Genomic DNA, 12,516 nt, shown 5'->3' with positions numbered 1-12,516 from the left:
TTAATTTCATCAGAATACGCACATTAAGCAACCTCACACAGGAGCAAAGAGGCATCATGTGGAAAAAAAGCATCAATACATTTTACTCCTTAACATTCACATCAATTAAATTATATTTCTGGGTTACACTTGCATATGAAAACATCCATTATATTAAGTTTCAGCTACAGGATAAATAAAAGTTTAAAACTGCACAAAAAAATATGCTTAAGGTCTCTTGCAAGGAGACCTCAAGCACCATGGTAAGAACAACACTTGAGCTGCCTCATTTATATTACTATATTAGATGCTTGCCTGTTTTCATTTGAAATCAAATATTTAAGGTTTAAAATAAGAATTTACAGCAGGGGAACTGATAAACATAGGCCAGGCATAGTGAGAACCAGCCACCATAAATACATCTCAGCCAGAAGGTCAGTGTGTTATTAGTCCCAATTATGCTGAAGTGTAAGAAGTCTTCGTGTTGCAGACAATTATTCACTACTGAATGAACACAGACCACTGGGCTGAGCACTGACTTCCATCACAGACAAAGGCTTACGCAATAATGATCTATTCTGCCAAATTCCATAAGGATTTACTTATTGAACCCTTCCCTCGTTTCAGTTCACTAATTCTTCTGTTTCAATATAAAGACAGAAAATACCTACAGCTCCTAAAATTTTAGCATTTCCCCAAGTATTTACTTTTCATTAAGTTCGCAAGTCCCTATTTCATTTTAAATATATTTCAAGTATACAAATTTTCCTTGGGCGCAAGTCAAGTTTTCCTAATACAACATGAGGCAGCCCAAACTGATGACCTCACAATAATTTAAAAATACTTACATGAGCTCTGATTCCTCTTGACATACAAGAATTTACACAGATTTAATTCTTAGCTTTTTTTTTTTTTTAGTACTGAAAAGCAACGCAGGTGACACATTGTCTGTACCCCTACAGGATAATGGTTTTAATCCAAAACCAAAAGAAAATAGCCTTGTTCCAGGCTACCAAAATGATGGCCACTGCCAGACTCCTGTGCAAAGAGGAAAAGATCAATAAAAAGGATCTGAGACTTATTTTTACCGCTAGTTTGGGAGCCAGGAAGGCAGCCTGCCATGTCAGTGTCCTTCTATGGGCTCTGCTGTCTGTGGATAATACCCATTGTCTTATGTCTCCCTTGAAATATTCAAGGAGAAAGGAAGAACAAGAGACTCTCAAAACCATGAGAGATCAGAGAATGTGGGGAGGGGAAGAGAAGATATGATAGAAAGAATACAATCAATTTTGCAAGAGAACTTTAAAATCAGCTTGGCAGGGAGAAGACTTCAAACGGTTTGCCTCTTTGGTCCCAGCAGAATGCAAATTGTTGGTGTGCTGAAAGAGCTGAGCTTTCCATCACAGCACATGTGCCTTTATCTAAAGATTCCCCACTCTCATATTCTGTCTCTACCAACACTTGGCAGATTTAATCTTGTCTAAAAATAGTTTATTCTTTTTGCATTTAAGGCCCAAATCAATGAAGTCTAAGACGTTTCCATTCCATATAAAAAGGGACTTGGATGAAATTTAACTGAAATTACCACAAACAACGACTACAAAGGCATATGCACACCACTGACTGACAAATGAGTAAACACAGGCTAAGCCAAACTAAGGAGCTTACAGACGATGTTCCAAAAAGTTAAACAAGGCTGTTAACATATCTGTTTTGCAAGTTGCAGCACAGCTGCAGATTTAAGCTCTATGGTACAAGATCATGATTTAAGATCCCATATTTCTCTGAACCCTCAGCATCAGCTTCCCATAATGACATGGTTATTGAATGTTTCCACAAAGAGCAGCAGAAACCAGGAGAGACCAAGGTTTTATTTTAAAACATACAGTAAAAATGGCAAGTGATAGGTTATGGGTTTTATTAGACTAACTGAAGAGAAATGTCATCTCTCTTTTTATCCCAAGCTTTGGTTATTTTTACTTCCATTTTAACTTCAAATTGCTTGCATTAGTCCCCTCCTTTTTTCCTACACTATTACTACTAAATTAGAAAACTGCTGGCTTAGGACGCACTGAAATCGGAACATTAATTCATGTCCTGTGGATCTTGGGAAAAAGCCAATGCAAGTCTTGAACTTTATCATGATAAACCCCTGGCACCCACTAATCACAAGATTGTATCTTCCCATAAGATAAGGGGCGGATTTTTGGCATGGGAATGAACAAATACACCTAGCTGTTTCCAAAGGCTTGCAACCTGGCAGCCTTTCAGTAAGGTTTCACTCACATAGCTGTTACTGTATACTCTCCAGCTATGGCTGGGAAGTTGATAATCCTTAAGATATGAGGAGAGTTTTGATTTCTGACACAGCATTCCTGAGATAAATGCAGGATCAGAGAGATGCTTTGAAATTCCCAGAGATACCCTACTGGTAAACCACTACATGGGAACAACTTTTAACAAAGTACCTTAAAAAAAAAAAAAAAAAAAAAAAAACCACAACCCTCCCCCCCCCAAAAAAAAACTCACAGAATTTTTGTTTGCCATCAAACAATATATTAAATGTAAACCAGACACAGAAGAGAGCATCCCAAAGTCTGTTTTCCCAAAAAATAAATTTTACAATGTAACTTCGTATTTTTACCTATTACAGAGATGAGATCTATTATTTCTAACTCCATCCCAGTTTCTTATAAGAACTGTGAGGTTTTTTTATCCCTGGCACAATTCCTTCCTGCTGTGGTATCTAGGTGTCAATTCAGAGCATAAACTTGTATTTTAATTTTTAATTATCTCACTACATAAAGTCACCTTCAAGTGGCCATAAAACTTGCCTGTCCATTTAACTTTTAATGTTTCACACACAGTTATTTTCTCTCTTTAGCTAGTCAGTAACATGCTGACAAAATATTTTATACTACTTCATGATCTTTTCCTCGTGTATTTTGCCCCACCTACTAAACAAAAAATCTTTGGAAAGTAATGCCCACAAGTTATCACTGTGGAGCAGCCCAACCAGCTACATAAACCCTACAAAACTCTGCTCTTCTATTCAGAAGCACAGTGCTGTCTACTGCTTCAACCCATGCACCCTCTTCATTCCCCTGTATATATTCCTTCATCAGACCACCTTGTTTTGAGTAGCAAGGCAGTGATTTGGCATCAAGGTTAAGTGAAATAATGTTAAGAGTTGTTACAAATGTCTGGCACTTTGGAGGTGGAAACAGAAGTGTCCATTGGGCAATGGAGGGGCAAAAAAAGGGCAGAACAGCAAGTAATTTAACTTTTTAGTAACTTGTTTTATAAAACACACCACAACTTAAGGGAGTTTTTTGGTTATTTTTTGAGTGACTTTGTAACTATACAGGGAGAACACAGAAATGCAAGTGACAGAAGGGCTGCTACCAATGCCCAGTATTTCATTAGCGTACGTGTTACCAAATTAAATTGTACAGCTTTCTCTGACAAGGTTTTGTAGGTGTAATCTACCTATGTCAGCTGTCAGGGCTGCAAATGCCCAATTATTTCCTGTCTAGTTAACCTCCTGTATACCAATTCAAATCAGCACAAGCACCACAAACCTTTGGTATCCACAATAGTTAAAAATAATTCATAAATGCAATAGTCACTTCTGTACCAGATCCCTAGAAAAATGTTACTTGCATGGCAAAAACCATGCAGCAATTAATACTAGGAATTTCACAAGAAAAAAGCACTATCACAGACTAAAATATTTTGTTATTTGACATCAACTACCCACTTGTAGCAAAGAGCAATAAGAGGCCTCGAAGGGGAAGTGCCAAAAGAAAACTTGGGCAGCAGTGGGGAGAGAGGTGTGGCAAGTTCTAACTCAGCGTCACCCTTCTACCAATTTCCCCCTCTGCTTCCATCCTCCTCCTGCTCCCAGAAAAAGTCCTCCTGTTCAGCATCACAAGGAGAACACAGTATTTACTTCGAGACAAGAGCCCAAACGCTGGCACACCCCATCTGTGTCTCATCTGGCCAGACAGCACTGTCTCTTCCCCAGCAGTGATAGGGCAGTCAGTGTGAGTGGAGCAGACAGGCAGCGACAGCTGCACCCACACCCTGGCACCACTGCACTCCTCTTGTGGGGCAGCTGGTATTGTGAACAAGGCAGCCACAGACTGCAAAGACATCAGAGCCAGAGGAAATTTAGGAATCAGCAGAGGATCAGATACTGGTATGGTAACAAGGGATCCTCTTGCACCAGACTGACTGCAGGATTTCTGGAAATAACCAAGGCTTTCCTAGAGGCAGGAATGCAAGTGTTACAGGATTCTTTCTTTTCTTTTTTTGTTTTCTTTGCAGTTGTTGGGAATCCTGAAAAGGTAAAAGGCACTAAGACTAGTAAAAGATAGTTTGGTTTACTGTGCTTGGGAAAAGATAAGGAGCTAATGAGACTGAGACATAAGAGACACCAAAATGATTATCAGGAAAGAGTGACTTCATTCTAAAAGGAAAAAAAGCAAGAATTCTCCTTTTTGAATCCACTACAGCATTTGTGTATTAAGAAATGCAGAAATGTATTACAATGAAACAAAAAGCTGTTACAACAAAGCAAATCTAGCAGCTTAGGGATAATATTTACCCAACCAATAATGAAAAGAGTTAAAGTAGGCCTCTGGCACCAGAAGGCAGAACACGTATCTGTTTTCCAAAATGAATATGGGAATACTCTCTAGGTAGAAGGACACCTAGATGATTACTCCATTGTTTTTGAACCATTTGTAACAATTAATAAGCCGGTATTCTTTTGCAGGCCCACAATAACAGAGACTAGACACAACATTGTGATGAATACACCTGCTAATCTACGTATCATTATTTTAAGATATTTAATGTCTGTTTTGTTTCTTGAGTTCTTTAAAACCAACCAAATATGCACAGCAGTCCTCATTTGTCAGTGTTACATTTAGTAGCTCTGGTGAAGCATCGGTTTTCCTGTTCTTTACAAATACCTTTAGTAAAAACAAACTTTTTAAGTATTTCAGATGTTACATTACCTGTCAAAGGAATGGAACTGCACAGGCTGCTCCGCAGCTCCGTCACCAAGAACCCCAAGGAAGGCTGGTGGCAGAAGAGCAGCATCCACTGCAGTCCCATCAGCTGGTGTGCTCACAAGGCTTCTCAAGATGTCCTTCACATTGACATTTTTTGCAGCTGGCACAGAAGCCACAGATTTAATCTCTTCAGTTCCCATCTCACTTCCACCCTCCTGAGATTTATTAACTTCCAATGAGAGTGTGCACAGGACTTCACTGACTGCATCTGGGCCTGCACTAACACTCAGAGGTCCTGCTTCAGCAGCACCACTCAAACTGTTTGTTTGTGCTGGAGTTGCTTCCTCCCCAAGACCAGATTCCCTTCTTTGCATAGATGCTGTATTTTCTGAATCTTCAGTAGAAGATGGTTTTTGCACAACTGTTCATACCAAAAGAACAGAAAACACATTTTAAGGTCATTATTAATGGAGAAGCATTCACAACATTGGTCCTCAAGAAGATTTCTAAATAATTTTAAGCCAAGTTATTTCATTTTGCAAAGTAATTAATAGTTCACCTGCAACAGGAGTCTCATTATTTTCATTTTCTGATTCCTTGAGTGATTGGCTTTGGTTTGGTGGTCGTCTTTCATTCTGGGGTTCCAGTATATCTCTGTATTTCGAAACCATGAGCACAGAAATAAAATATACAACAGCCAAAGCCAAAAACTGAGCCTGTTTACTATCCTCCTGTAAAAAACAGACACACACAAATTTTTCCATTAGAATTTCAGCAGCATGTTTATTTTTTCGTGAAGTATGCCCAGCACTACCATAAACATACCAAGAGGAAGCTGATATGTCAGCAATGGAAGAACAATATTCTCTAGTCACAGTTTGTCTCACCTATAAAGCTAAGGAATGCAACACTTGTATTCAAGTTGCACTAATCCTTTCATTTTTCATTTATTTGACAACTTGGCTAAGGTTGTGTGTTCTGATTTCATGTTTCAAATTAGTGTAGGGTCTAGGGTCCCCTTTATTCACGTGTGTTTCTTCTGTTATATTTCCTCAAAAATGCCAAGATATTAACAGCATTTTCAAGACAATCATACTCTACATAACTGGAAGATATTAGTGAAGGAAAGGAGCAAATTCCAGAACAAGTGTCAAGGTTTTATTTCATTATCAGATAGTCCAGATTGATGTAATCTACTACATGTAATTTAAACAAGAATTGACCAATATGCATTTGCATTACAGCTGAAACTTTATTAAGAGGTTTTAGGAAAACTTTGAAAACAAATCTTTATGTGAACTATGCCAGGCTCCTCCCCAGAGTACTCAGTCGCTCCTAGTGAAACAGAGGGAAAACTGCACATTAAGATTTAGTCTAAGCCTGTCCCTTTTGGCTACCAAAGGGAAAAAAGCTTCATACACGTTTGGGTCACAGGAGAATGGAGTATATAGATCTTCACTTACACTTACTTTTTACTAATCAGTAAAAAATGAGTATTTGGAGTTTTTTACCCCTCATTCATATCAGGGCTCAGGTAACATTCAATTTTGTCCTCTGAGCAGTTCAAGAAACTAAGTTACACTATAAAGCTCATTCTATCATGATTGTACTGCCTAACAAAGCTCCTTAACCCTTGAAAAACTCTTTAGTAAGTTATTCTGGAAGATATTTTTGAGAGAGGTATTTATTTACCTTTCTAATAAATAAATAAAAGGTATTTATTTACCTTTCTATTAAGAACAGGTAACATAGGTGGATCCTATCTGTTGCACTGAAAAAACAACCTGTCTTCCCCTTGGCTTGAACCAAAATCTTAACTTTCAAAGAATAATCACAGTGTGAGATTAAGGAAAGCCACCTACAATGGTACGGATTATAAAGAATTTTCTTGCAAGATAAATATTAAGAAGGTTTCTAACTGTACTTAATAAAGTGGTGATCCAATGAATTAGAACTAACCCTTCCTTATTTTTTCAGCTATGTTTGAAGAACTGCTTGAAATAAAGCTCATGTAACACTCTAAGTACTGCTTCTGGTGGGTAAGTGGATTCCATCCGAGTTCCTGCTGTAGAACTCATACATTCAACTTATGCCACTACTGATTGTAAGTGCTGAATAAAATGTAAGAAACTGCATGCAAATAAAACATTTAGATGTTGTGTAAACAGCTCAGACAAAAACTATTCACAACCAGATCTTTCTAAGTCAACTTTTCCCACACAGCTCAACACCTTAGCCAAAAAGCAGAGTTATTGCACCATTTTATACTTATTGGGAAACAGAGAGCCTGATAGATTAGATATGCAAAAAAAGCAGAGGTTGTGGGTGAGTGTTGTTTCGGTAGTTTTTTTTAAAGAAAAAGGTTCATAAAATGTGCTTGAAGGAATCTTTAGGATTACTTTAATTGGCACCAGTATGGAAGAGTCACTTCCTATTACTCTCTTGAACACTGATACTGATGTAGGGGTTGAAAGAAGCTTGTTTCAATCAATAATTACTGTAAAGATAAAACTCAAAATCCTTCACTTTTCTGGGCGGAAAAAAAAGTCACTATATAAATCATCACACTTGCTAAACAGCCCAATTATTGTAAACTAAGTTGTGGTGTCCAGGCTTGTGGCCACCAATGACTCACAGCCATTATAGCTGCTGTATTTGCTTACAGAGGTGGTTTTTTTTAAGTAATCAATCTCAATTTCCTCAATATCAGCTATAAAGTTGCTGACACAGGGCAAAGATATTTTTAGTCAATTCAAGACTAAAAAACGTATGCATACTTACAGCACAGGCACACAAATTGCTTCCTCTGAGGGGAAGTAAAGGAATTAGAAATGACCTCTAATTTCTAATTAGCTAGAAGAATGTGACTTCTTCAAAATGTATGAACATGTTTATAATACATAAATAGCTTGTCTGTGTACATATTTGTACTAAACACAACATAATTAATATACAACCAGAAGAATTCCACATAACCAATTCTTAGGAACACAAAGAGCCAGATCAGGAAACAGCTGGGTTTCACCTCTCCCTCTTTCCAATCCCAAACACTACAACAGCTGCAGAGTATTGAGAGTTCCTAATTACTGTAAGCAGTATTCCCTTTTGGTACATCCAATTTAGCCAAACTCCGTAACACAGCGAAGTGTTTAGCAAACAGATACAAGCAGAAATGCAGCTACAAAGAAAAGGACATGATTTACTTACTATATCTCTGAACACTACTGCTCGGAGGCGATTAATATCCATATCCTGAAGAAGTCTGTCATGGTCCCGTATTGGAGAAATGCCACCAGTCACAATGTCCACTGGACTCTATTAAAAAAAAAAACCACAATTGTTTAAGATCCTGTGTTTAAAGGCATTCTACCAAGAATCACTAAGTGTGTATAATCATCCACTGTGAGTCGTACTGTCATAACTAGACAGTAACTAGAGTTACTGTCATAACTGGAGCAGAAAGATCAGATATGCATTTCATCTTTAAAGGAGAAAAAAATCTGGTCATTTCTTGTGACAGATTTAATTTCCAGCGTTTGTACCACCCCACTTCAGGTCTGTTAAAATATCAGTGGTGCAGGTGCAAATTTAAAAACTTATCCCTCTGTACAGACTAATCATTATTGACTTCTGTGTTTCTGAATGTGGCCTTGAACTTGCCTTTGCTGCAGACTTTGCTGATCCTATAAAGCCTTGCACTGCTTTTTGGTTCTTCCCAGTGTCTCCAGTAGGCTTCATCTGTGCATGCTGCTGACATTCCAAGCAATTTCTAACTGCTACTGCACATACTTGAAGGGAAAAGAAACATTAAGAAAGTTATTCTGAGAAACAGTATTGTTCTATATTCCCTTACAGAAATTTATAACACAATTCTGTTTACCACTTAAAACTAAAAAGTTGATGCACATCAGTAAAATGCTTTGCTTCTGTAAGTTTTAGACAGTTGCAAACCAATGCTCAAAATTCTTTAATAATTTATAACCAATAATGAATGCTAAACTATTAGAACATACATGCTGTATTTAATGGATACTTCAAAGTGAGTATTCCTCACTGCAATTTGACCACGCATACAACCACAGGGTGGGTAGGGTGAAGACAGACAAATTTCACAAGTTTGAAAGGGCAAAGACAAGCGATACACCAGCGAAACAAATGGCAATGTTTGCTTCACAATACTCTGTTACTCTTGGACTAAAGTTCTGAAGTTACACAACTGGTTTTTTGGTTTTTTTTAGCTGCACGTTTTTGCCCTGTTTCATCTTCCAATATTAATTTTCAAAGGAAAAAAGGACTACACTGTTTGCATCCCATAAATCTTGTTCTACCTGCACAAAGTTTTAATTGCCTAGAAAGGGAGAGGAAGGCTAGTTACTGCTGAGGCTCTGAGCTGCTCTGGCACTCATGCAAATAAAACGTTTCAAAACAAAGTCTTACAGCATGCAACTAAGCATGAATTCTCTCCTCCTGTATTAACTACCTGGACCCTGCCATGATCTCATATGCTGTAATTTTCAGAATATTTGTTACTTTCTTAGGTAACTGATCATTTTCTTTCAATCCAATTTGAAGCAAGCATACTGTAATAATTGGATACAATTATTGTCCAATTTGAACCCTTCAGAAATTTACACTTCTAGTTTTCTCCATACCTTCATATACTGACCTTCAAGTGTTAAACCTCTTATCTAAGTATTACAAAACTTCTTTTTTATATATAGTACCAGATTATTTTTCTTAAAGCTGCTGTATTCTCAGCCTTGATTATTTGGTGAAGTTTGGCAAAAGAAATATCCTCATGGATAAAAGGAATAAGAAAAAAGAAAATAGGCTACCAAACTTAATTTTTATTATTTAAACTTTTAGAGAGGAATATGTATATATGCATTGCAGAATACAGTAAAACTGTATAAGATCCTAATGTTTGATTACATTTAATCTTGATTTAACAAAACAATGGACAGGAACAAAAATAAAGCTAGCAGCTGCTAACTGCTTAGTAACTACAAGCTCCTGTTCTCATTAAGGGGTCTTATTTGCTTACCCAGACGAAGACATTGTCGCAGAATTCCTCCAGATGACATATTTTTCTCAGACTCAATTTCAGTGAATCCAAGAGAGCTTGCAAAAATTAGCACATCCACAAGGTTAATTAATCTCTGGAGAAATGTTAAAGATGCTTCTACTGAAAGTCCTTGAGTTGGCTCAATATTCTCCAATTCATGCTACACAGAGAAAAATTGAAAGCAACATTTACTTCTTCACAAATATAATATTCCTGCATGCTAAATAAAGAAAAATGTGTGCTGGAAGTCCACTATCAGTCACATTCAAAAGTAATAATTACTCATATTCTAGGAACAATCATTAATATTGGGATTTAATCCCACTCCAGACCACTGTGGGGCAACAAAGGCAGGAAACTTTTTTATGTCTTCAGGCAATGAAGGCAAGCACCTAATTTAACTTAGGGAAAAGTGTGGAGGTAGCAAAGGGAGGAAAGAGATGCCTGTGGAAACACCCCACATGCACTTCCATTTCCCAAAAGGACTGATATAATAATTAATACACTCCATAAAGAAAGACATCCTCCCACAAGAGAGGAATTTTTAAATACAAATGGAATTTCTTACAGTAGCAGATGTGGCAGCAGAAAGCAACGGCAAGATACCACCACAGGCCATGATCATGTTGTCCATCACTTGAGAGATGAGGTGGATCGTGTTGTGCACAAACACCACATTGTCACTGCTATTCACAAAGTCCATCACAGTTTTTGTAGAATGGCTATCCAAAAATAAAAAAAAAAAGAAAAAAGAAATTCAGAATAGAGCTTTATTACTGGAGTATTTTAAAATATTTCTGTTTTCACAAAAGTAAAACCAGACACTTAGCAGCGGGGAAGCAAATAACACATGACTTAAGGGTCAACTGATGCATCTCAATCTAAACCTAAAACTACATTTCTTTTCTGTTCATAAACTGCTCAAGATGACAGGTTGCTAAAATCACCAAGATGATTGCTAATCCTCATTTGTATAAAGATACATTATAGGCAGGTCTGTGGCTCCTTGATAGCAAGAGTCACTATATCAGGAAACAGAATAAAGTCTCCTGGAACAGTGAACTAGATTTGAACTTAAATCTTTGGAAAACTAAAGCAAATTCTAAAGATTTCTTGGAGAAATTAAAAACCAACAAAGCACAAAAACTTGGACAAAAACTTTCCAAAACAGAGGCTAAAATAGAAATATGTTTTAGCTATATCTGATGAGGATGAGATAGGTTAACTTAAACATATCCTAAAAATTATGGTCAGACAAAAATTCACTTCAGTTTAAATTGTTCTAATCACTTACCTACACTATTTCTTCATACTGGCATTCCTTTTTATCAGGTCAGAACACCTATATGGTTCAATTTAAATTTGACACTCATGACTACAAGCTAACAATGGACTCCCCTCTCATTTCAGTTATTAAACTTTAAAATTAAATTGCAGAATTACTGCTGCTTTCAAAGATCTTCATTATTACATTACAGATCCCTCTTAGTACTTCATCTTCAAATTAACATCTTTGGGTTCACAGAACCCTATCAAAGCAGCAGTGTGTGTAAATGCAGAAGCAAGACATACTATTTTGGATATATTATCTTTCTTATCCACATTTAGATAAGAAGACACAGGCCCTTAAATACATTAGGAAAATTAAAATCTTAGTTGAATAAAAATCAACAGCAAGACTGCCACTGACTTATATGTAGCCAGGATTTCAGTCCAAATCTGTGTGCAGGCCCTGAACCAATACACAGTTATGTCTGTAAAGAGTCTTAAAAAAAATATCTGAGAATAATTCGGTGTAGGTCACTAAGTCAGGCTATTGAATAATGAGTAAAACACCAGATGTCCATGAGTCTAGGTCAATGAGCCCCTTATAACTGAACCCAGTCTGGATCATTCCACATAAAGCACATGATGTACCTTCTCCACATCTGAATATCTGTTTCTATGGAGAAGAGCAGGTCTGTGAGCAGGCGCTGGTGCATCAGTGACCACTTGAACTCGGGAATACGGAACACAGCTGACCTTGTGTCCCTCCTCTGCCCATCCGATGGAGCAGCCATCTCCTGTCCTGAGGAAACCTGCTGCCTTGAGGACTGAATGCACCATTTGCAGACAAAAAAGAAAATAAAACAAAACCCACACTCTAGTTATTAGTTCCCATGGCACACACTGAAATGCATTTAACAGACTCGAAATTTTGGATATCCAACAAGTTCAGACTATGTACATGGTTCCAAATAAAGCTAAAACTACTACACAAATGCTATTTAATGGATATATCAAAACTACACACTAGGCTACAGCTGCACTACCACACCTGCCAGTCTAGGTATTCACAAGCAGCCACCCAACCTTAGCAGGGGGGGGGAGAATATGTTGTTGTAGACAGTGGTTTTCCTCCTTTAAGGAAGAATGGTGCAGATTGAAGAGCATCCATTAGGAAGTATCTCT

The 12,516-nt window shown here is 37.4% G+C and overlaps 1 protein-coding gene across 4 annotated transcripts in view; it reads right to left on the bottom strand.

Moving 5' to 3' along the window:
- The window catches only part of LRBA (LPS responsive beige-like anchor protein), a 366,577-nt gene that overhangs the window by 279,764 nt on the left and 74,297 nt on the right, over positions 1-12,516 (bottom strand). For all 4 annotated transcript variants that reach the window (XM_041479868.1, XM_041479849.1, XM_041479878.1 and 1 more), the window contains exons 24-30: positions 11,983-12,158; positions 10,634-10,787; positions 10,045-10,225; positions 8,661-8,788; positions 8,208-8,315; positions 5,560-5,731; positions 5,004-5,421 (exon numbers count right to left, since the gene is read on the bottom strand). In XM_041479868.1, the coding sequence (XP_041335802.1) occupies positions 5,004-5,421; positions 5,560-5,731; positions 8,208-8,315; positions 8,661-8,788; positions 10,045-10,225; positions 10,634-10,787; positions 11,983-12,158 (1,337 nt within the window). The remainder of the gene's footprint in view (positions 1-5,003; positions 5,422-5,559; positions 5,732-8,207; positions 8,316-8,660; positions 8,789-10,044; positions 10,226-10,633; positions 10,788-11,982; positions 12,159-12,516) is intronic.

The sequence above is a fragment of the Pyrgilauda ruficollis genome, unplaced genomic scaffold (assembly GCF_017590135.1).
Source record: "Pyrgilauda ruficollis isolate IOZ18807 unplaced genomic scaffold, ASM1759013v1 scaffold114, whole genome shotgun sequence".
NCBI classification, from domain to species: domain Eukaryota; kingdom Metazoa; phylum Chordata; class Aves; order Passeriformes; family Passeridae; genus Pyrgilauda; species Pyrgilauda ruficollis.
Note: the sequence above shows the minus strand (reverse complement) of the source record. Positions and strands in the feature narration are given on the sequence as shown.